Here is a 25,444-nt window from a genome sequence, read left to right as displayed (position 1 = left end):
AAAATCTCACTAATGTTTTGTTTAACCGGGGAAAGATTTTTTAGTATCCATTATTTTCAGTGCTTATTTTTTTTTTTAGGGACGGAAAATTAAAATCAATTTGGGCAGGGAACTATGCAAAAATGGGGAGAGTAGTGAATATTTTAAGAACCTAGATTCTCCTAGTAAAGCCAAATGGTAAATTCCTTAAAAGTTCTTGTGGACAGAAGTAAATGATAATAAAAATCTAGTACTTTGGTGGGGGGGGGGGGGAGGAGGAGAGAAGACGACTCACTGCCCACTTAAAAAGCAAATTTTAGGCGGGCTTCCCAGGTGGCACAGTGGTTGAGAATCCACCTGCCAATGCAGGGGACACGGGTTCGGGCCCCGGTCCGGGAAGATCCCACGTGCCACGGAGCAACTAAGCCCGTGCACCACAACTGCTGAGCCTGCGCTCTAGAGCCCGTGTGCCACAACTACTGAGCCCACGTGCCACAACTACTGAAGCCCACGCGCCTAGAGCCTGTGCTCCGCAACAAGAGAAGCCACCGCAGTGAGAAGCCCGCGCACCACAACAAAGAGTAAACCCCCGCTCACCACAACTAGAGAAAGCCCGTGCACGGCAGCAAAGACCCAGTGCAGCCTAGAATAAATAAATTTTTTTTTTTAAAAAAAGCAAATTTTAGGATTTCTAGAATCTAGATATACAAGTGGTCTGCCCAAAGCTGCCTAAAGTGACTCTCTCTTTTGTGAACAATCCCTTTAAGATGGTCTCTAATTCTAAAAACGAATCTAAAAAAGTATAAGAATACAGGTTTTTAAGCTATCAAGTGACTCAACATAAATGGTACTTTAAAACCACTTGGTATGTGATGACAATCAATTTTTTAATAACCTCTTCCTCCACAGTAAAAAGATAAAAAGAACCTGAACTGTCAGAATTATTACTTCATCCCGAAGCAGGGAAAGCACACCGTACAAGAGCTGACTGCTCACACACAGCATGTCACTCGGCTCCTATCCCTGCCAGGTCAAGGCAGCCTTTTACCTTTTTTTAATTTTGAGTTTTTTAAATTGAAGTCTAATTGACCAGGCAGTTTTGAGACTTTGCACGTGAACATTCATTTAAAACTCTGACAGAGACAATCTTCTCGAACAGTAAATCAAGTAAACGGGAGATGGTTTGAAATGTGACCCACCCTCAGTTACGGGGGCACGGCAGTGGGAAGGTGACACGGGGGGGGGGGGGGGGGCTTCTGTGTTCTTTCTATGAGGACGCCTTGCCTCCCTCTCAGCTTTGGCCTAAATGAGAGCCTCCTTATTTATCATTTGGAAGCCCCAGGATGTACAGAACCCAAATCCAAGCTGAAATGAAGGCAATTACCCAGATAATTTAGGTAAACGTTGGGGTTGTGTTGTGAGTGTTTTAACATCCAGGTCTGAATTATTGGTGTAATTGTTTCCACTCCTCCCCCCTCACTGCTCTGTTCAAGAGGCAATTCTCCCGACAGCCCCTGTTTGTTTTGTCCGGGTTGAACAGGGCCCAGTAGCTAAGGAGAGCCGGCTAGAACAAAACCCCCGGGGGGGGGGGGGGGGGGGGGGGGGGCGTGAGGACGGACCGTGGGTCGGCGACACAGAGGTGCCTTCGAGAGCACGCCGGCAGAGGAAGCGGAGAGCCACGGGTAGGGGAAGCGGAGCGAGAGGGGAAGATGCAGGCGAGACCCAGAAAGAGCAGCGGCCCGGGACTCCCGGGGGAGAAGTCTTAGGGAGCTCAGCGAGCAAGGCCCGGGCCACGGAGGTCGAGGAAGACGGCTCGGGAGAAACATCTCTGGGCCCGCGCCAGGCTCCTCGGCCCAGCCTGCAGCAAGTCTGCTCCAGGGGGAGCCTGGGGGGAGGGAATCGGATCCAAGCCCACAGGAAGGCATCGAGGGGAGGCCCTGATCATCAGAAGTTAAGCAGGTCCTGAAACTCCCGAAGGCTGATCCTCACTAAACTGAGAATGACAAATACCACCCTGTTTCCTGCAGAAGACCCAGGATAAAAATGAGAAGAATCACCACGGAGTGACGACACACGGTTCCCCTCTAACTCGAGGACGCGGGTCCTGGCGAACAGACTCACACACACTCACCAAAGACTCTGGCTACGAACCCCAGGGGGAACTGCGAGGCGAACACTGTGAGGAACCAGGGCGCGGCGTAGAGGCTGGGGCCGATCTCGTGCTCCTCCAGGTGATTGTACAGGTCTCGGTGGTAGTCGTGGAGCAGCCTCGAGAGCTGGTACATCTGTATCTGCAGGGACACACACACAGGGTCACCGTGGGCATCCACCCTGCTTGGAGGCAGAAGGACCACGGAACTCTCTTCGTGGCTCCTGAGAACCCCCTGCTCTCGCCCTTCGTCATCCAGCGAGTGCTCGCTGGGGCTGCTGTGGCCAGGCAGGGGCTGGGCTGGGCCCGGGGCGCTCACGGTAGGGGCTCCTCCGGCCAAGGCCTCTCTTCTTACTGTTCCCTCGCGCTCGCGCTCCTCGGCTGGGAGAAGCTACGCATCTATCCTGAGGCAACATTTCGTAAACGCACATTCTTAGCAAAACCCAAAGCCAGGGGAATCTGAAGTAAAAAGGCGGCCTCTCGCCAACAGCGAAGTGAGAGCACAGACTCTGCAGATGGATGCTGCTGTACCTGTTCCCTAAGTTCCCGCCGAACGCCCCCCAAACCACTCAGGAGGCAGGACAGGTGCGACTTCTCCAGGTTTACAACACAGGAAAGTTAAAGGAAGCTGACAAGCGTGTATCTCGAGATGGAGAAAGCTTTTCCAACTAGGCTGGATGTGAGCTCAGGGGGGGCTCCCTCAGAGTGATGCGGCCCTGGCAGGAAGCCCATGAGGGTCCCGGGGCTCACAGCTGGCCTAGAGCCAGCCCCGACTGAGCAGTCCCTGGCCCGACCCCAGAGGAACAGTGACCTGGAGAGGGCGCTACAGCTGGATATGTACTGCCCACAACGGGAAAAACTGTTTCCGGGAGGCCAGACAACACAGCTCTCTCAGGTACCAGCTGCGGCTCTTCTGTATCAAAAGGAAATCTAATCTCTAGGCCACCAGCCCAAACACAGCCATGTGTATACTATACTACACACGACTTGTGTAATATACTATATCAGTATATACTGTTGTATACTATACTATACAAATCTGAAAAATTCCACTCTCTTCGATGGCAGGCGCACCTACATTAAATACGCTAACGGGGGTATGTAGGAAGAACCCGACAGCATGTGTGGAAAGTGTTATGTGGGCCCAAATCTCCTAGTGAACGGGATGGCTTCCTTCTATGGGATTTATGTTCACGTGGTCCACACACACAGGTGGAGGTGAAAGGATTTCTAGCCATGCTGTTCAATGCTCTGGAAGAGTCCTTGGCTCTAACATACACTTTCTAAGGCTCTGAAATCAGAGTATCTTGCTGGTAAACAAACACGTAAACACATATTCCAACATTTAGGAATATCCTCAAGGCAGGATCCAGAGTTCTCCCCACCTCTGAAAGGCGGTGGTAGCAGCAATGGAACACACTGTTGTATGGGGTTTTCTTCTGACATGACCTGCCACCTGTCACTCATTCATTCAACAAATACGGACGAGGTGCCCACTTCATCCCAGGCACTAGCCTAGGAACTAGGGACTCAGCCCCAAGACAGGTAAGACCCCTGGCCCTCTCATGATATACGCTAAGGAGAGCCAGAAAATAAACAAGTAAATAAATAAGGAAACAAGACAATTTCAGGCAGTAAGTGTGTTATGCAAAAGGAATGAGACAGGATCACGTGACACAGCGAGCCAGGGTGGGTGGAAGAGGCGGGGACACGGCACCTGCGTGAACAGGTGATATCTGAGCTGGACATGGGATGGCAGGGGTTGAGGGGTAGGGATGGGATCCCCGGCAGAGGAAGGAGCAAATACAATGGGAGGTAGGAATCAGACCACCTGAAGGTGGTCTGACAAAGGGTAAAAGGGAGGGCGCCCAGGAGTCAGACAGGCCTAGGTTTAAATCCCAGCTCTGCCACCTGCTAGCTGTGTGACCTGCTCAAATTACATAACCTCTCTGAGCCTTAGCTTTCCCATCTCTAAATTGAGCTGATCAACAATGTCTTCCTGGAGTTTGAGGAGGTAAGTGCACATGCAACATTTGGTAAGTTCTCTTCAGTGACAGATGTTACAGTGTTAACTGATGGTGGGAGGGTTCCTTAGATATACCTGGAAAGGGATCATAAACATCTTAGAGTTCATCTTTATCAAAGACTTAAGGAACGCTCTCTACCTGTAAAGTAATCATGTCTGGCCGATACTGTTTCCGCAGACCCATGTCAAACATCAGAAACCTGAGCGTGGTGAATGCCTCTTCTTCGCCCATGTGAAGCAGCAGAATGCCTGCTACAAAGCTGAGACCTTGGCAATAGCCTACTTCCTGGTCTAGAAGCGAGTAGGCCTTCAAAATGTTGTAAAGTGACAGCTGCCCCGCTCCTAGTTGAGCAGAGAAGTATGGATGTGTTGGAAAGGTTCGCCCTGTGAAAACAAAACACATTTGTCGTATTTTGAAAAAAAAGAAAGCCTACTGAACCAGAAATCTGATGTGCTTTAGGTTAAAGCAACAGATCTTTACAAGTGGGATCACGTCATAAATCAGCTCTATGAACAAGGTCAGCTGGTGGTTCTTGGAATAATGATTGCAATTAAAAAATCAGCAATTAATCATGCTTTCAGGTGAAAGAAATGAGAACTGCCTTCAGGCCTGCAGATACCAGGACTTCCATCTAAAACAGGAAGAAGAGCGTTGTATCCAGGGACCTAGCTCAATTTTTTAAAAAATTCTAACAACTCATCTGGATGTTGTTTTGGCCTTAATAATTTGAAAATTCATAAAGTTCATGGTCATCTGATAAACACTGTTTCCTACAGAGCCAGGGAGTGTTATCCCCTCCTTTGGTTTTACCAAACTCTGTAGGAATATCTCTCATCTTTTCTCTCGGCCCCACTGTCTCTCCCCCCCCACCCCCCCCCCCCCCCACCCAGCACACGCCCCGATCAGCTCTGCCCAGACCGCTCGCTCGTTTCCCTGCAAGTGCTTCACACCACACGCACATTTCTCTTCTTTTAAACCACAAGCAGTGCTTTGAAACACAGTGGGGAGCAGCAGGTGTTTTCTTTTATACAAAACAATTACCTCTCAGCAAGAGGTTAAAATGAAACGCTCTCGACATCCCGATTTTCACAAAAAGCTGGTACTCAGACAAAGTTTAAAAAGACTTCTGTCCAGGAGGCTTGTGTGGTTGATACCTGTCAAATCCCAGCTCCCCCCCTCCTTCTGGAATGTGACTGATGGGGAAGTGTGTTTCTAGGGAGCAGAAAAATGCCTGATTAAAGAGGTGGGACCACACCTGGACCCAGGTGAGAATTACGGCCTTGTCTGGATCAGCAAAGGCAGAAGTGCATGGAGGCCACGAGGGAAACATTCACCTTAATCATGTGGTCTCAGCAAAGGGAGGAGGATACATTCGTGTGTTCTTCCTCAGCCCCGTGAAAAAGCACCGAATCAATCCAGATCAGCTTACCTGAACTTGACTTAGGAGGGCAGCAATAGTCTTTTCCTGATTTCTTGTCCTGTGTTCATTTCTCTCTCGCTACTCTACCTCTCCCCGCAGCAAACCTTCCTATACGCACCCTGCACAAGTCACCCCACTGCTGGAAAGCCACAGGGAGCAGTTTCTAAGTCTGCTCTCTGATTCAATGGTGTCCCTCCATTTCTGGACCTGTTCCAGTGTCCCGGCCAACCCGCCTATCGTGGGAGAGGCCGGACAGCGCCCCAGGGGAGGCACTGACAACGGGATACCCAGGAGAGCAGCAGCTGACAGGGTGGAGGGTGACCTGGAGCCCGAAGTGGGTCTCCAGCTTGCTGCTCAGTGTCCCCTCCCCCATGCCTTTCGTGTGGCCACGACTAGATGGGAAGGCACAGCCAGAAGGTGGATACTGGGCAATACAGACTGTCCACGCAGGATGGAGGGCCGGAGAAGAGAAAAGTTACAGTTACCTGAGGGCAGCACACAGGGATGTGCTGGAACCACGCCTAGAGGGTGGGGCAGGTTCCGGAACTAAGGCCCCAGCATGACTTGCTAAGTGTCATCGGGTACACTGTCTCCTCCTGGCTCAATGGGGCCAACTCTGACAGCGTTTCTCCACCTAACCAGAGGAGGGGAAGGCTGTGTTGGTCTGCAGTGGACAAAGCCAAGACAGAGAAAAGCCATACAGTGTGTCCTAGAGGGGACATGATATTCAGAGACTAAGAAGAGCAAGGTTCTAGAACTTTCTGCCACTGAGTAGTGGCCTGTAACTTGGGCAAACCACACCACCTCCGAAGTGGAAATAATGTGTCCAAGTTCATACAGGGCTGTGTGAAGCTGAAATCCAACAAAGCTAGAGAATATGGTTCACAAACTGTAAAACACTGCCCAACTACAAAGTCTATTATTCTCACTCCTTGGAGGAAAAAATATTGCAAACCTGATTAGATTAACAGCTAATTTCAGAAAAGTAAAGCAAAAGCCAGGAAAACAAAAATCCTTGCAAACCCCAAATACCTCCAACCAATAAGCATTCTGTTCTTCTGGCCAGGATATGGACGTCACTTTTTTAAGAAAAACTGAAACATGATTTGTTTTTGCTCTGCCCTACACACCTCTGTTGGGCCTTGAGTGAGTCACACTGTAGACTAAATTAAGAAGTGCAGACAAAACAACTGACTTGGCAAATACCACCTTGGTGAGAGGTGAGGGGGAAGCAACGGGCAAAGTTTGGAGGAACTGCTAGGCGAGGCCTCCGTGAACCCAGCAGAGCCAGAGCCTGGCAGGCAGGGCACCTGGTCCACCACTGGACCTGGGCCAATATTCGGCTCTCCCAGTTCAAGGGAGGAGGGAAGGCTGGCCCTGGAGGAAGCCTGGAGAGACGCACAGATGTCACCTGGGAAACGCACTGTTGGAAACAGAGCTTCTTTGGGACCTTGGGAGGGCACTTAGAAGGCATCCGAACTGGGGGCCGTGACTGGGAAAGAAGTGAGGTGGAGAGACAAGGCTGGCGCAGTCGGGGTGTGGCATGGGGCTGCAGCTGGCCTTCGGGGTTGCAGAGGGTGAGGGTGGGAGACGGGCAGGGGCAGAGAGGACGAGAGTGCAGCCTGGCCCCTGCCTGGGAAGGAGGAAAGGCCGAATCTTGGCTCTTGCAGACTCTGGGCCAACTAGAGGAGTGGCAGCCGCGGGCCCCTGGGCAGGGTGGTGCCTGAAGGTGGCTGTGCAAACACAGGTCCCGGGGTGGGGGGACGGACAGCCCCGCCCAAGGCCATCGTGCTGACGTGGCCTTTTCCTCCCTCTGCAGAAGAGTAACTGCATCTGAGCTACGGGAGGCAGAGGCCCAGTCCTGCGCGTGGAACAATGAGGAATATTTACTGAAAGAAAACTGAGAGAAGAGAGGAGTTAGGAGGAAACATCGTCCCCCCCTCCTCCTCCCATCCCGGGGTGGGGGCAGAGACCATGTGTGCTCCTTCCTCCCTTTCAACCTCCTACCCGAAATTTATTTTTTTCTTCATTTCGCATGATAGGAACATGTCACTTTTTCTGTTACTCACCACATGAGCAAACACAGCTACTGCCAATTCACCAAACTGCTTCCTTAGGGTCAGCGGGCCAAATGGGCGCCAGCCCTAGGCCTCACATTGTCACTGATCCCAAGGTGCAATCACGGCCTGTCAGCATCACCCTGCACCCAGCCAGCCATCTCCTAGGAATGCATGGGGCTCCTGGGCAGAGGGCCTCAGGGATGGAGGGGCCTACTGCAGCACAGAGCAGGAAGGGGTTATGGTCCTGGCACTCAGCTGTGTGACCACGGTCAACACTTGACCTCGCTGCGCTTCAGAGACTTCTCATTTCTTAAAGAGGATACAGGGCCAGTTTTCCAAGGCTCCTGTGAGGGTCACGTGAGACTGGGATGCTAGTGCGGTGCCTCACAGTCAACATCAAGAGATTTAGTAAGCATCTACTATGTGACAGGTTCTGTCCTAGGAGCTAGGGTACAATGGCAAATGGCCCCAGTCCAGCCCACAGAGGGAGGGCTGCATCCTACTGGGAAGAAAGGCAATAAAAAGGCACTGCCACGTAACTAAGGACAGTGGTGGTGGTGGTGGTGGTGGGGTCACAAGCACAGGCCTAGAGTCACACTTGTTCAGTGGCACACCAGCCGTGTTACTTTGGACAAGTGACTTAACCTCTCTGCATTTCAATATTCTCAGCTCCAAACAAGGATAGAAAAACACCTCCCTGATTGTGCTGTGAGGATTAAAGAGAAGAGCTTAAGTAACTTCACCCAACATTTGGTCCAAGGTAAAGTTAAGTACTAGCTTTAAACACTAATGATAATTGTCATAATGATAAATGTGATAAGTACGCTGAGGGGGGTGTAGAGGGTGGGACAAGGCGTAGCAGAGGCGCCTAACCCAGCCTGAAGGTGGGAGAAGAGGCTGTATCAGGGGCAGCTTCTCAGAGATGACACTTTAACTTAGATCTGAAGAGGGACACTTACGAAATCCGCCCTGACGAAGTGCCGTGTGGCTGGACAGAAAAGCCTCAGTACTGCCTGATCCGGCTCGCACCTCACACGGCTGGGAACTGGGCTGCCCGCTCCCGGCTGCAGAAACCCAGTGGGCCCAGAACACGGACTGGGGAGCCCCGGGGCGGCGGCAGCCAGGGTAGGTGCTCTGGAAGCAGGACCATGTGCCCTAGAAGCGGCAGGGCCGGGAGCCCACGGGGTTGCCCAGGAGCCCTGCTGCCAGCAGAGCCAGAGCCAGAGGCTGCTGGGGGCGGAGCAGGCAGGAAAGGACGTCCCCACCTGGGGCTGCTGACAAGACAGAAGGCCTTCTGTCACCATGGCTACAGCCTGCCTCCACAAGTTCTCCACTGTGGCAACTGCAAAGGTACCCAAGACACCGTTTCCACCTTAGCGTTTTTAAAACTGCTCTAGAGACGCGGCGCCTCCCCGTTCCCCGAATAAAATCACCCAGGGTGCACTCACAAACTCCTTTCTACAAGTTTTCTAATAAATCCTGTTTGTAAACCGTAAAGACTAGGGAGTGGCTCCTGTACTTAAACGCAGCCTCAGCTCTGACACTTGCATTTCCAGGATGTTCCTTGGGTTGACTGCAAAACCTCCTATCAATATCTGAGTCACTGAACCGAACCGTGGTCAGAACCGGAGCCGCCACGCCAGCCACCCTCCATGCTGAGCAGAGGTAACAAGCCACCCGGCGCCGAAGGAGGTTTCTTTATAGACCTGAGAAGACATTTGTGATGACTCCAGGGCTTTGTTAATCGAAAGTCTCAGCAGCAAATTCTGACTGCTAAACCTCAAGGCCGAGCACTAAATAACTCGGACAGTCTCTTCAGACTTTTCGAGTGAGTGAGACTTCCATTTTCATGTCAAATCGACTGCAGGCTTACCGAGGTCGATGAGAATGGCGTGCTGGTGGGAGGTGAGCTGCTTTAAGAGCTCTTTGTATGGCGTGTCCTTTGGCTGCTGTTTACTGGGAAACGGGTGTTTTAGGTGGTATTGCTCTGCTAGGAATTTCCAGATTTCGCCCCGGTGATGTCGCGGCACACCTTCAAAAGCGGGGGTGGAAAAGAGAGAGAGGGGCTTCATGTACAGAATTCAACTTAACAATAAAAACGAGTTGTGCTTCACTCCACTGATCCAACTTCTAGTTCCACTGTGAATTAACGGCATAGGAATGGAAATAAAGCAACCAGAATTCTGTGGCATTTGCTCCCTTCCTTCCTTCCTCCACACTCTCCGCCATTCTTCCCTCACCTCCCTGACCCCCTCCCACCTTTCGTAGTATATATCTAGGTACTATGTGCAGACTGTGCTAGACTCTGCGATAAACTGATGAATGACATGAACCCCTATAACTGGCATCAATTACTAACGTCCTTGGGAAATAACTGCAAGCATGTAAAATGACACTGCAAAATGGGATCTCAGGGACTTCCCTGGTGGCCCAGTGGTTAAGAATCCACCTTCCAATGGAGGGGACGTGGGTTCGATTCCTGGTCGGGGAGCTAAGATCCCACATGCCGCGGGGCAACTAGGCCCATGTGCCGCAACTACAGAGCCCATACGCTGCAGCGGAGGATCCCACATGCCGCAACGAAGATCCCAACGAAGATCCCGCGTGCCACAACTAAGACCTGACGCAGCCCAAAATAAAAAATAAATAAGTAAAAAAAAATTTTTTTAAGTTTAAGAAAATAAAAGTGAACTCAGAGAAGGGATAGATCCAAAGAGGTGAGTTTGGACGAAGGAGATCAAGGTTTCCTGGACTCCTTCACTTGTACCAAAACTCAAGAGTGGGAGAAAGAGAGAAGCCAAGTCAGAGGAAGGGAACCAAGAGCGTTTCCACAGACCTCCCTCGGCACACGGCACATGCAGGAGGGAGCAGGTGGCAGTCAGGCTGGAAGGGCTTTACTAGAGGCAAAACTGAGGGCAAGAAACCTGCACTTTATTTGGTAGCCGAAGGGAGCCACTGAATGTTTTTGAGTTGGGGAAGGAGTAGCTGAATCAAAGCTGAGATTCTGGAATACTGATTGGACGTCCTTCTGCGAGCGTGGGCTGGAGGAAGGGGTCAGTGGCTGCACAGGGGACGGTCTGCATGAACGTGCCCTGGTGGGCATTCAACATGGACCTACAAACAAGAAAAATGATCTAAGAGCCTCTACCTAATGTTTTAGACGTGATTAACTTAAATACTCAAAGTAATTTTAAAATGTTGTCTAAAACTAAGAAACGTCCTCTTAAAGTCAATGATGGTTACTCAGGTCAAACCTCATTAGAAAAAGTGACTGTTCTGGAGCAAAATTCTTGGGTTCGTGATTCCGCTGTTTCAAGGCCCAAACATGGAAATGGGGAGACAAAGAAAACGGCAGGATAAGACACCAAACCCTCCTCATCTCTGAGGAGTGCTCTTCAGAGAAAAGGAGCCTCGTAATCAGGGATTCATCTCCCTTTCCATCCAGAAAAAAACCGTGAGCACTCTGTACCCTTCCCTGCCACTCGGAGAGCCTACCCAGGAAGGTCGTTTGCTAGTTTCCCCAGCCGTCTCTGAGAGCAGATCCTACTCCGGGAAAGAGCAGCAGCTAACACTCCCTGTGAGGTGACCAGGCGCCGTCACCATCCTGAACACGTTACATCATCCCCACGACCGGCTGAGGGAAATACGGTGATGCTTCACATGGTGCAGATGGGGAAACAGAGGCCCCTTGCTGAGAAGAGGTGCCCCAGCTCGTTGCTGGCAACCCAGGGAAACTGACTGCCGTTTTCTCTCGAAGTTCTCACTGTCACACAAGCTGCTACTCAGATGGGTACTGAGGAAAACATCTTACGTTCCCACCTGGCAATTAATAATAAAATCATCATTTGTGAATCTGAACCAGAAAGCCAATTTCATTTATTACAGATTCACAGGAGCTGTTTAGAAAGCATCACTCAGCCATCTCTTGGAAATACTCACAGTATAGTCAGTAATTTGGTTTCACACTATGGGAGAAACACAGGGCCACACTTAACTGTGACCACATCCTACACGTTCTGAATGTTTAACTCGGAGCCAACTGGATGACCCTGTGTAGTGGGCTGCGTGGTGGCCTCCAAAAAGGTATGCCCATGTCCTGATCACCTGAGGCTGTGAATACTACCTAATTTGGGAAAACGGTCTTTGCAGAGATAATTAAGTTAGGTAAAGACCTTGAAATGAGGCCATAACCCAGAATGACAATGTCTTTAGAAAAGAGTCACACAGAGGAGAAGACAAGAAGAGCAGGCGATGTGCCCACAGAGGCAGAGACTGAAGTGACGCAGCCACGGTCAAGGAGTGCCGACAGCCACCAGAAGCTGGGAGAGGCCGAGGGCGACCCTGTCCACGCCCTGACTTCAGACTTCTGGCCTCCAGAACTAAGAGAGAAAACTCTCTGTTGTTTTAGCCACCAATTTTGTTATCATTTGTTATGGCAGCAACAGGAAACTAATCCACCCTGATATCTGCCTTTTTATACTGTTCTGTTTCTTTTCTCCCTACTATTCCTGCTCAGAGATGTATCTGGAGGGGTGGGGGGATGTACAGACACATACACACCTCATACTGCACACTGTATTAGAAACAAATGTGGGCTGAAAAACAGTCAGCATGTTACGTGGTTAATAGTGGGGCTTTTCACAAAATATTTTTGTCAAACTGGGAAATTTCCCAAGTTATGAGATGAACAATTTCCCCTTATTACTAAATCATTCCCATTATCTTATCAAACCTTTATTTTGGGGAGGAAAAAAAATACTGGCCGTCCCTGGACAGTACCACATACTCCGGTGTTTAAGAGAAAGCTTAGATTTTACGACTTAAAAACAAAGGGTCATGCAACTCGGTGCCAAATGTGTTTACTAAGAATGACCTGGAACAGCCTTCCGCACGCTCGGTTTTGCCTCCACTCCTAACCCCAGAAAGAAACCCGGCAGTGGACTGGGCCTGCAGGCAGGAAGCCACCCTCCCCCCAGATGTAAATACTTTTTAACTGTTACTCACTTTAGAAGTAATATATGCTCACTATTTAAATGTGAGAAAAACAAACAAACCTTCTGAAAATACAGAAGGTATAAAGAAGAAAGTGAAAAACCATTCATAACTAGAGGGAACATATAATTCACCACCCAAAGCGGGAAGCTTTTGAAAGCGAAGGGGAGGAAGGCTATTAATTACTGGACAGGTTGTAAAGCAGGGCTACGCTGGGTAACCCGGATGGATGGCCATCCTGTCTACAACTCAGGTTATCTGCAAACACATCAAGGATGTCTTTCTACATATACACAGATGGAGATACGCAGCTGTACATGAGGCCACGCTGTCCTTTCTCATTTAACGACTGACCTCAGACACCTTTTACTGCCGTCAATATAAATCTACTGCGTTATTTTCAAGGAATGTGACATACGTGTGGTCACGCGGTTGGGGTTTTTCGGGTTCGGGTTCTGCTTTGTTTTTTTGGCCAGTAAACACTGCCACAATCTGCACTCTTCCCACTGCAGGACATTTTTGACTGATTCATTTCTAGAATGGGTTTCTATACGTGGCAGTGCTGGGTCAAAGGTGAGCAGAGTTTGCTTCTGGCCCATATTGCCAACTGCTCAGGTAGCCTCTTTGCAATCCCACTCCTAGAAAAGTACGCTCCAGGTCATAAAGTTCTACACCTTGATACCTTTAGAGAAATCCTTTAAAACCAAAGTAAACTTTGAATTATTTAAAATTCCCTAGAATTGTTCCTCCTTCTCCCAAGCTGACACCCTAAAATCCTGCCACCTTGGTCGAACTTTAACTTGGGATGTTTATAAATCTCTTTATTTCCGTCACTTAGGGGTCTCATTAAGAGGAGAGGCCTTCTTACCCACTCAGCGTCTTTTATTTCAAGGGCTGCAAAGTAACTGGAGAGCTGGAATCCAAACCCGAGCCTACCTGCCTGAAGTCCGGGCTGGACACTATGTTACCTCCTGAGAGCATCCAGACAGAAGGCACACAATTCACTGTCAGTTTACCATTTCACTCAGCTTGTCATCACATCATTACCCAGTTTGTAGGCAACTAAGCCCTTAGGTATTCTGTTGTCTTCTTCCTGTTTCCTTAATTAACTTAATGAAGAGGAATCATGAAAAGTAATGAAACTCACATCAATTAACTAAGACATCTGGAAACAGATTTGGTAAAGACATGATAAATAGGAGAGAGATGGCCACTGAAATTGGACTTAAAAATTTTTTTGTATTCCATACTTCTCCCCAGTCATCAGTGAGGGGTGAGGCCGGCTGGCCTGATTCCCAGTTAAGCTTACCTTGCCCAACAGCCGAGTGCATTTTTTCCATGTCAAACTTAAGTTTTGATCTTCCTGGAGTGGTAAGCATCTTTTCCCACACTGTAGTTACTTCTTTAAGACAAGGAGTGATTTCTTCATAATCAAGCTTCAGGCGCTTGTTCAGCAAATCATTCTCAGAGGCTAGAACAGACAATTGAAGAGCACGGTAGTCAATGCTACAGCTCCGTGTCTCCTACTTTACAGCACGGCTGCCTGCTCATCACCACCACTGAGACGTCAAGCAGCCGCAAGCCAGCTTAACAGGCCCAAGGTAAAGACACGGTTCCTGCCCCACCACAGCTTCCTTACCATGGAAGAAGCTAAACACCCAGGAGGCATCCTTGATTCCTCTTAGTCCTTCACCCCCAATGGGTTCTGCTGGCTCTACTGCTAAAATACACCCCACACCTATCCAATTCTACCCATCTCCACAGCTGCCCTATTAATCAGAGACATCTCAAGGGCAGGAACTATGTGTTAGAATTCCCAGTGCCTGGCACGATGAGCTCTCAACAAAACTTCATCTAAACTAGGATAGGCTCTCCGAGGATAGTTCCTTCTTATTTAGAGCCGAACCTCCTCTAAGTAGCTTCTACCCTTCGTCACATTTCTGCTGCCTGGGGCTGAACAGAATAAATCTACCCTTTTCATGTGGCATCTCCTCAAATATATGAAGATAGCTATTATTTCCTACCAAACTTATTCAGCTTACAGCTGCGTTAAGAACTATACCTAAATTACCAAACTTGGGGGGCAGGAGCGGGGGCAGGGGATCTAAGAAGGATTAAAACTGAGAACCTCACTCCCACCTAAAACCACTAAATCCTATTCAGACAAGGTGGTAACGTTGTCAGCCCCCATATCCACTCCACAACCTATCTCTGATCTACACTGTGAGTTTATTGGGAAAACAGGTAGGATACATAGCTCAGCATAAGCCAACATACAGGCTTCTGCAGAGCTGTAAACTTGTCTTCTTTATGATAATAATAAACACTATATGTCTTAAGTACTCTATATTTAGTAACATTTAATCTTTTTTTTTCTCTTTTCCTTTCTTTGTTTTTTTTTTTAATTGGGGTACAGTTGCTTTACAACATTGTGTTAGTTTCTGCCATACAACGAAGTGAATCAGCTATATGTATACACATATCCCCTCCCTCTTAGACCTCCCTCCCACCTCACCCCCCATCCCGCCCACCTAGGTCATCACAGAGCACCGAGCTGAGCTCCCTGTGTTATACAGCAGGTTCCCACTAGCTATTTTACGCATGGTAGTGTATATAGGTCAATCCTAATCTCCCAATTCGTCCCAACTCTCTTCCCCAGCCCTGTGTCCACACATCTGTTTTCTACGTCTGCGTCTCTAGTCCTGCCCCGCAAATAGGTTCATCTGCAGCATTTTTCTAATCTTCAGGACACTGTGAGGCAGGTATCTTTGGATGAGAAGACTGAGCCCCTCCCCCAAGGCCCAAGCAGGAGGCGGAGTGGGCCTGGGCCCCTTGCCTTTCTCCACCACACTGCAGAACTTGCTGTGATTAATTATACACATTTTCTGAGACTAGGCAGGTATCAATTAGGGGCCTTAAATGTTTATAGAATCCAGTGGAGCTATCTGGACCTAGACTTTTCTTTGTTTGAAAGAGCCTCAATACAAATTTTATCTCTTTAACAGATATAGGGCCATTCAGACTTCTTTTTCTTCTTATTTCAGTTGTGATAAATTGCACCTTCCAGTAAGTTTGCCCATTTCATCTAAGCTGTTAAGTTTCTTGGCGAAGAGTTGTTCTTAGTCCCAGAGACACTAAGTCAGTGCACACCTCGCACGATCTGCTCTCCCCCCATCCCACAAATCCACACTCCCCCCGCCCCAACTTTTATTCTGGAGGAGACCAAGGCTGAGCAGGTTCATTACTTTGTCCAGGGCAGCAGAATTAGGATGTGCTGGGTCCAGGATTTTTGCACCCTGGATTATTTTTTAAATAGGAATTACAGCTATTTCATTGAGTTGCTCCTGTGAGGATTAAGTGAGATGAAATATACTAACCATCTACAAGATGTCTGCTAATTAGCAAGTGCTCCACAAATTACCAAAAATATAAAAGCAAAAAAAACCGAAATAATGTTGCTTTACAAACCACGTGCTGATAACATGAAATATTTTCTTTTCCCCCATTAGAAATTGAGCAAATGATAATAACTCAAAGAATCTGGCTAATGCTAACCTGACAGTAAGATCTTAGTCATCTTATGCATGTTTTCTGTACTTAACTGACCCAGTTACCGCCTTTAAGAGTACAAACGCATCAAAAGATGGCGCTGAAAAGGGCTGCAGAGATCCCTCGTCCAGCCTCTCACTTCATGGACACAAAAACTGAAGTTCAAAGTGAGCAAGGGACTTGCCCAAGGTGATTTACTAGCTGGTGGGTGGCCAGGAGACTCTAGGCCTACTGCTGCCTCCTTCTCATCTTCTGTGATTTTTCATCTTCTGTCTTTATTCTTTTCCTTCTTACTTTGAAGAACACATTTTCAAGGTCCTGCTAAATAATTCCCTGCGTGTATGTGGAGTTCAAATTTTTTAAAAATGTCACCCCTCAATTTCTCTCAGCTTCTCATCTACACATCGTAGATGCCATTAGAGCTGAGCTAATGCTTGTGGCACATAAGGTTCAGGGCCAGCCCTGCCAAACAGTGACTGCAAGCAGTACAAGGCTCTTGGGGCCAAATGTACATTTCTCTGGCAGTGAATTCTGCTGTGAGCACGTCTGGATACTAAAGAGCCCAGAAAGCAACAAGAGGAACCTACTCTGAAGTCAACAGAACAGAAATATCTGGCCAGAAAACGCAGCTGAAAAGGCTTATTAAGCTATGTATTTTGCTGTTGGCCCAAGCAACAGCCTGCCATTTCAGTATCCTGACAACACTGCTCCCTAAACCAGTGGCCTCCAAAATGCCTTATCAAGCAAGGCAGATGGTGCAACCCCCACAACAAACATCAAGGCTCTAAGGCAAGAACTTGAGATACAAGACCAAACTCTTTTATTAAATAAGTGTCTGCAAACCCATGTTTAAGAGTTTCTGGGGGCTAGGAGAAACCAGGACTAAATGAGATCAAAATGTAACTTGGCAAAAGAGTCATCTAATCGCCATTTAACGTGGATGTGAGCTACAACCTGGACTGCAGACTAATAATGTTCAGGTCTGATTATGTCACCGCACAGGGTGTGCTGTGGCTGCCTGTCCCAGTTCTGCTCTATTAGCAATTGCCTTCACGGACAAAATGCTCTTCCAACTGCCACCATCTCCTGAAAACTTAGAAAGGGAAGGAAGGCTAAGAGGCTGGGAGACTCAATAATTAAACGACACCCAAACTTGTAGAGATTTTAGAAAAACTGCACTCGATATCTAATTTTTTTTTTTATAACCAACGTGTAGTACTTGTTTAACTAGGAAAATCTTTAAAAAAGTATCTTCAATGATAATCAATTAAAACTCAAAATTCACTGTGTTATCATTATGCCAATGTAGCATCTGCAACATTAAATTATATGACTCAGTCCAATAAGCGGTAGAGTGCTGACCAAAGCCCATGGTTGTGGTGAGTCATCCTGCTGTCCTGCATCAGGCTGCTCCATCATCATTTACAATGGGGGAAATGGCCTTGCAGAGGGTGCTGCAGAGGACTGAGGGCCGGGGAGAGAGGCCATGCATTTCAGTCCCGACACCACTGAAGATTAGCTGTTTAACTTTTGAGGAAATCACAATTCAGCTTCCAATGGTCTACAATGAAGTGAAACAGATTTAGATGACGTGGTTTGATTCTTTCTTGAATGCAGTGCTCCCGGAATAGTAATAAACATTTGATCCATATATTCAAAAGCCAGGAAAAAGGCTTAACCATAGGAAGAACCTCCTCCTATATGTTCCTCTCGTTTCTTTCCCCAAAAGCAGGCAATTCAGCCTGAATTCTTGATCAACTGCAAGAGCCACTTCCAGCTGCAATTTAACCTTCCTTTAAAAGTAACTGGGGAAAAAAAAAAAAATGCGATAAAATGACTGCCTCTCTAGTGCACTCCTGGTTGGTTCTTGTCAAATCTTGCCTCTGTATTTAATGATTCTGTGCCCCCCATGCCACCCCAACAAAACTTACTAAATGTTTTTAGGCCATTCATGATCAGGCTCTTATTGTTGATTAGTTTTCTCAGGAATACAGGTACTGTACACACTGACACAATGCTTCCTAAATGATATTTAGCAAGTTTATTATGCTTTCACCACCAAGATAAGCATATGTTGGACTTTACAGAGCTAAGGAGAGGAATAAATTCAAACAGTGAAAATAAGAGACCACACAGGACAGAACTCTGCTGGATGAAACAAGGAAGCAGCAAATGAGGATGCTGGCAAGGGCTAGTGAACAAGGGCAAGGTGTTCCAGGTACCTTAGGAAACTCTTCCCTGCCCGTTCTAGTCTTCCTGGTCACCATTTACACGGCTTTACAAAAGCTTTGCCACTGTGGCAATCTGATCTTGTCTCATCAGTCACAGTCACGATTCCTCCCAACACTCCCAAGAAGCCAGCCAGCATCCTTCCCATTTTACAACTACGCCCTGATTTTCCGTAGCTGCCATCTGCAAGAAGACTGGCCAGGAAAAGCATTAAGGTTTATGACCTACATGATGAATATAAGTGCCTTTTTACTTTTCAACAAAAATCCCCACCAACATACACATGATTATAAGCACTGTGCTCCAAAGCTGTCATTTAGTCGATGGAACACTCAGCGATGCCATCACTATTAAATCTCTTTTAGACATCTGCTTTTAGAATTACCTTCAAGAACATACAAGAAAATGGTAGAAAAATAGACTTGGAAGAAAACTTAGCATTCACTGCTCTAAACTCCCCTCACCATGGCATCCCTTTCCACAGCAGCCTCATGGGATGAGCTGTCTCTCTCAGCTTCAATACTGGGTACTGGAGAGAGCCCACTACACCCCTAAGTAGACAATTCCAACCGCTCAACTACTCTCTTACCAAAAGGTCTTATTACTTTGTACTTGACTCTTTGTTTTTGGTCAAAGATGACATATTTATATGGACAATGAACCTTATTCACCAGATTTGGTGTCTTAACTTTCAGCTCTATACAAACATCACAATAAAAGATGAAGCTCTGCAATCAAGGAGGAAGTTAATTCCAAAACTGATCTGGACAGGGCCACCATGTACTCCTTGTATAGCCTCCCTTTTAAAGAGTATGTTCGGATTTCCCAACCAAAATCCTCCTTATTTTATATCCAGGCAGCTCTCTGCACTCCAAGATCCGTCCGTTCTCTTTGCAGTATACCACCCAGGGTACATACAACTCAGCTCCTTAGCTACTTTGCAAATAATATGTATTGGTTCAAATGACTATGGAAACAGGAAATGAACAGAATCTAAACTTTCAAAGTTCATGGCTTATTTTGACACTAACATAACCCCGGGCTTCTCTGAGCATTAGTTTCCTCTTCAGGCTATACCTGCCTTCTCGAGTTGTCACCAGGATTAAATGAGTCTGTCCTTCTAAAACCTTGTTATCAGTACAGGTACAGCTCAGCTAACTTGAAGTCTAGTTCTCGTATTTTTCAGGTTGCCTGCCACTCACTAAATCCGCACACAGAGTGAGGTCATGAACTTTAATGATTTAGGTAGGATCAGTTCATACCTAGTACCAGGCAAAGACTACGGGTGAGGACACAGCAGGGGGAGAGAGAGAAAGAGGAAAACAAAAAACACTTTTCAGGGAGTTAAAGCTTACATTTGAAGGATGTCTCTCAGAAGATTTAATTTAATATAATTGGCGAGATTATCATTAAATCTCTAGGAAGTGAAAAGTACTAACTTTGCTTTCGAAAAGTAACAGGTATTTAATATGCATGTGTGTATGTATGTATGTTAGAGTACCTTGCCTTTTTCTTTTCTTTTCTTTTCTTTTTAAAGAATAACATGCTTATGTCTGATACGCTTCACTTTAGAGTCAGGACAAATTAAATCAACATCAGGCCTGTTAAATATAAAAAATGGCAAACCAACCTTGCAGCTTCTGATTTTCCTTCTCCATCCTGAGGAGCAGTATCTGTTGTAGAATGGCCTTTTGCCACAGCTCTCGAAGTTCACGAGATGTCCTTTTCTTTTCCTCTGGGACAGGGCCAAAGGGTCCATCTTCACAAACTGGTTCTAGAGGAGATCGTGGGGGAAGCTCTCCCAGCTCTGAATAATCTGGGGAGGAAAAAGGACATTTCAGAATGGTCATTTTTCTTCTTTTTCCTTTTTCTTCCTCTTTATTTTGTTTTCCCTTTTTTAAGTACAGTTGCCGTACAATATTATATAAGTTACAGGTGTATGATATAGTGATTCACAATTTTTACAATTATTTTTTTAATTAATTTATTTTTTATTGGAGTATAGTTGCTTTACAGTGTTGTGTTAGTTCCTGCTCTAGAGCAAAGTGAATCAGTCATACATATATATATCCCCTCTTTTTTAGATTTCCTTCCCATTTAGGTCACCACAGAGCACTGAGCAGAGTTCCCTGTGCTATACAGTAGGTTCTCATTAGTTATCTATTTTATACACATTAGTGTATATATGTCAATCCCAACCTCCCAATTCATCCCACTCTTCCTCCCCTCCTTGGTAACCGTAAGTTTGTTTTCTAATCTGTGATTCACCATTTTTAAAGCTTATACTCCATTTATAGTTAATATAAAATATCGGCTATACTCCGTGTTGTATAATATATCCTTGTAGCTTATTTTATACATAATAGTTTACAGCCCTATTCCTCTTCCCCCTCATTCCCCCTTCCCGCTGATAACCACTAGTTTGTTCTCTATCTGTGCGTCTGCTTCATTTTTGTTATATTCACTTGTTTGTTGTAGTCTCTGGATTCTACATAAGTGAGATCATACAGTATTTGTCTTTCTCTGTCTTATTTCACTTAGCATAATGCCCTCCAAGTCCATCCGTGTTGCTGCAAATGGCAAAAATTCATTCTTTTTTATGACTGAATAGTATTCCACTGTACACATATATACCACAGCCAGAATGGTCATTTTTCAATAAAAATTTATATTTAAACATGGTGTCTGATCAGAAAATTCTGCTTATTCAGATATTACACAATGGTATCACCAAATTTAAAAATCAAGTTTCAATATGCATTGAAAAAACTACACCTGAGCCACAAACATCAAACAAATTGCACATCAAATAGTAATAAGCAAAAGTCGCATCAGCTGAGGAAACGTTCAAAGATATCTACTTTGTAAGGTATACTACTTTATCTTCTTCTGAGTTAATGAGTGTATTATTGATAACAACAGCAGGCATTCATACAGTGCTCTATACCAGACTGTTCTGAGGGTTTTATATATAGTAATTTATTTAACACTCAACCACCCTAACATGTAGGTACTGTAACTATTCAGTTTTAAAGAGAAGCAAACTAAAGCACAGGAGTTCACGTGCCTTTTGCCCAATGCCACACAGCTGGAAAATCGTAGAGCCAGCGTTGGAACCCAAGCAGTCTGGCTTTTATGTACGTTCTTAACCACCGTGTTGTATATAAGGCTAGGTGTTTTTAAAAAAGATTAAAACTTACTTAACAGCCAAGAGTAACTGTGACCATTAATAAATCCTCTACCAAGTGCTGGGCACCATGCCAGGTGTTTTATATGGACAGACTCATTTCATCCTGATGCCAACACCAGAAGGCAAGTATTAGCCTGAAGAGAAAACTATGGTTCAGAGAAGCCAAGTAATTTGCCCAGAGGGTGAGACAATGAACAAGTTCATGCTTTCTGTAGATACCCCCACAAGTTAGATATGCCTACAATTCAAATGTCTCCTATGCCATCGATTTTCAAATTTCTATTTCTTAGCTGAAATCTCTTTACAGTTCAGGAATTTGTGCCTTTCCCAACTGCAGACACTCTGCTGCCGGTTCAGTGTTGTTGTATCTCACTAATACCTTATGGACACGCACAGAGACCATCCCACCGGTTCACTATGAAACTAGCGAAGTTCCCACACACAAGTGGACCTCATCTGACACAGTGCATTCTTAACACGTGCCATGAAAAGCCCCGCACAGGCAACCTGAGTCTCACAACCGCCCCACCCCGTAAGACAATACACTCTCTCTTCCATTCAACATCTCCAACACAATTCCATGTTATGACTAATTTACAGAACAGTCATCACCATTGCTCTTTATCTAAAGCTGGGTTTGTTTTCCTGCTATGAAATCAAGTACAAGCTACAAAATGTTTAATTTCCTAATGTAACTTGTCCATCTTAACTCCTCTTGAAAGTACAGGATCTTTAAACAAATGATAAGCCATTAAGAATGCCTTATAATCTCTGTAAGCATTTAAATGCTTGTCATCACATTTTTATTTATGTTTATTTCATTATGACTCTGTTAAACAAATGAATTAAAATTCTACTTCTTTTGGAGGTAAGAAATAGACCGTTTATGCACGTTACAGGAGGATGCTCACGTGTAATGGTCAATACAAAAGCAAGAATTAAAATTGTCTATATTGTATGATCTCAATTTTATAAGTATTATGAGAGGCAGTACAGTTCCGTGACTAATAGGGTCAAGCTCTGGAGCCTGGCCACCTGGTTTTTAATCGAGACTCTGCATTTATGGATTTTGTGATCTTTAGCAAGTTGCTTAACCTCTTTGTGCCTCAATTTCCCAATCTGTTAAGTGGAAATAACAGTACCTCCCTCATAGTGGTGTTAAAGGAATTGAGTTAATACATACCATACAAACCACCTAAAACAGGGTCCAACACACAGTAATACAGTAAACATTAGCTCTTATTGTTTGCTATCACATATTCACTAAGGGCACAGAAAAAAATACTGGAAGGAAACGCATCAAAATTTAGTCACTCAACGTTGTAAGCTCTGAGAAGGCTAGAACCTTGCCACCTTGTTGATGGGGGTCTGTCCAACACCAAGCAGTCCCTGGCACCCAGCAGATGTTTGATAAATAATTGTTGAATAAAAGAAGAGATAGGTAGGTACTGGGTTTGGTGTGCTTGCCGTTCTTCTTTGTATTTCCTGTATTTTCTAAATGTGTGATAATAAACATTTTTATAATCAAAAAATTAAAGAAAATGAAAACCTGTTCTGATTTAAATCAAAGATTAAAAAATGTTCTCTTGCAAAACACTTAGAAGACAAGTCACCCCTCACAACCTGTATACTTAGGATTACTCACTATTGAACACAATATAGTCTACATTAATCCCTTTTTCAAAGGAACTTTAGTCAGTATTCTTATTTAATCTACTCTGCAGCCTGAAGTCTTCTACTTGAGCCCTTTCCCTTTATTTTGTTTTTGTTTTGTTTTCTTCTTTTACCATCTTGGCTGTTGAAAGACGGTAAACCGTCACAACCACATGAGAGGTGTCACAACCACCTCATGAGATAGGTGATGTTATCCCCTTTCTACAGCCGAAATAACTAAGGTGCAGGGAGGTTTTGTAACACGGTCAAGGTCACACCTCTGCTAAGAGTCAGAGCCACAATCTGAACCAAGGTATATTTTCCTCCAAAGTAAAAAATGCTTACCCAGTGCCTCTAACTTCCAGATGCACAATCATCACGTGGGTATCGTGCTGAAATGCAGATTTAGACTCAGTCTGAGGGGAGCCTGAGAGTCTGCATTTCCATTAAGTGCCCAGGTGATGCCACTATTGCTGGTCTCAAAACATACTCCCAACAGCGGGCTCCTCATCACATTTTTACTCTTCACTCCCTCACGTAACCTTAGGCACTTAGTATCATGACAGCTCTTCATTTTCTTTCGCTGTGACTGCTAGAACCCAGTCCAAATGCTGCTGTCAGTTGCCTGAATTCAGGCCTTCACACATGGTCAGAGCGCATCCCAATCTTGGTCAGGGTGCCAAGGCCGCTGCAGAATACAAAGACGGATTAGGGGCACTGGTGTTCATTTCACCTCTGAATTAACTAAATAACGGCTAATCCACTGTAAAGGTCAGCAAATAAACCTAACGATTTACAGAGCAGGGTTTCTCTATCCCAGCACTATTGACACTTTGGGCTGGCTAATTCTTTGTCATGGGGGACTGTTCTGTGCACTGTAGCATGTTTATCAGCATCCTTGGGCACTAACCTACTAGATGACAATAATATCCGTCCATGCCAGCAGCGACAATCAAAAATGCCCAGACATTGCTAAATGTCCCCTGGGGAGAATGGGGTACAAAATCATCCCCAGTGAGAACCTGAATCAGAATAAAATACCCATCGCTTACTCTCTCCTAAACCCTGGGAAGGGGTAAAATGTATCCCCTTTGCCCAAGTTTATTTTATGTGGTAACAATTATGGATGTTATAGTCTATAATTAACAATTTTAAAAAATATACTATCTTTTGTTCATATTAAGAGTAGCCTAGTTACCAAGTAGTTAGTAATTTACAAGAGGGGGATAGTTAAATATCTGTTTATTCTAAATGTGGCCCGGCTAATCTTATCAATGCCCAAAGACCCAGATTTGGGACAAGGCTATAGCTTTGTGATCAGTCCTCTTTCACATGTGCGTGCGCATACGTGTTTGGGGTGCCGTCTTATGAGATGTGTACTCATGTACACAGGGGGTTGAATGGAGCGGCAGGGTGAGGATAACAACGTGAAAATGTTGGAAAGCTGTTGACTGAGAACCTTGTTCTAATAATATGTTCACTGTTTTAACCTGGATAATTCCTAAGCCATTTACACTAGTATTTGTCGAGTCTCTTATATGTACCCAGGATGTGATGTGCTCAGTGGTCTAAGAAAGGCTTTGCTGTTTCTAATAATCTCCAGAACAACACTGGGGCTCTGGCTTCTGTCCTCGACTTCTATTCTTGCTGATAGGCAGCCAGCTAGGGGCTCAGGTGGAAGGACGCGCCTTAGTGCAGCAGAGGCTGAGCAGGGGGCTGCCCCACTCCTCTTTGTAAACCTCTGTAAATGCGTACACCTTCTCGGTTCCAGTCCCTCGGGGCGAAATGTGAGAGATGACATTCACCACCAACTGCCCCAACTGTGGGGACCACAGGCACCGACAGACAGCTTTATAAAGTCTGCAGAGCCACAAAACCACAGGGTTGCAGGAACAGGTCAGCCTGGGATTGGCTTTTACTATTCTGACATCTCCTGTAATGACAAGGATGTAGAAGGCTTAAATTATGTAGACTCTCAGAAACAATGGCCTTCAGTGGGTTCTAAGAATTTTAAAACCAGCCATAATTCAGGGGCCCTAAGAGACAACTGCCTGCATCTAAATCACTGCTGTGACATTCTCAATAGAGTCATAAATATGACCTCTGCTGGTGTGTCAGTATCGCAGATGCCGAACTGTTCTCCGACTTCTCTGTGCTTCTGTGTCCTCTCTGCACACACGTATGTGGGGAAGAGCG

At 45.9% G+C, this 25,444-nt stretch overlaps 1 protein-coding gene across 3 annotated transcripts in view; it reads right to left on the bottom strand.

The window, feature by feature from the left end:
* TBC1D1 (TBC1 domain family member 1) overlaps nt 1–25,444 on the bottom strand; it is a 232,186-nt gene that overhangs the window by 18,471 nt on the left and 188,271 nt on the right. For 2 of the 3 annotated variants that reach the window (XM_007449404.1, XM_007449403.1), the window contains 5 exons: nt 20,036–20,221; nt 13,937–14,098; nt 9,509–9,667; nt 4,294–4,538; nt 2,111–2,270 (listed from right to left, as the gene is read on the bottom strand). In XM_007449404.1, coding sequence (XP_007449466.1) covers nt 2,111–2,270; nt 4,294–4,538; nt 9,509–9,667; nt 13,937–14,098; nt 20,036–20,221 — 912 coding nt within the window. The remainder of the gene's footprint in view (nt 1–2,110; nt 2,271–4,293; nt 4,539–9,508; nt 9,668–13,936; nt 14,099–20,035; nt 20,222–25,444) is intronic. The other variant, XM_007449405.1, reaches the window with a different exon arrangement.

The sequence above is a fragment of the Lipotes vexillifer genome, unplaced genomic scaffold (assembly GCF_000442215.2).
Source record: "Lipotes vexillifer unplaced genomic scaffold, Lipotes_vexillifer_v1.1 scaffold153, whole genome shotgun sequence".
In the NCBI taxonomy this organism is placed as follows: domain Eukaryota; kingdom Metazoa; phylum Chordata; class Mammalia; order Artiodactyla; family Lipotidae; genus Lipotes; species Lipotes vexillifer.
This window is presented reverse-complemented; position numbering and strand designations above follow the sequence as displayed.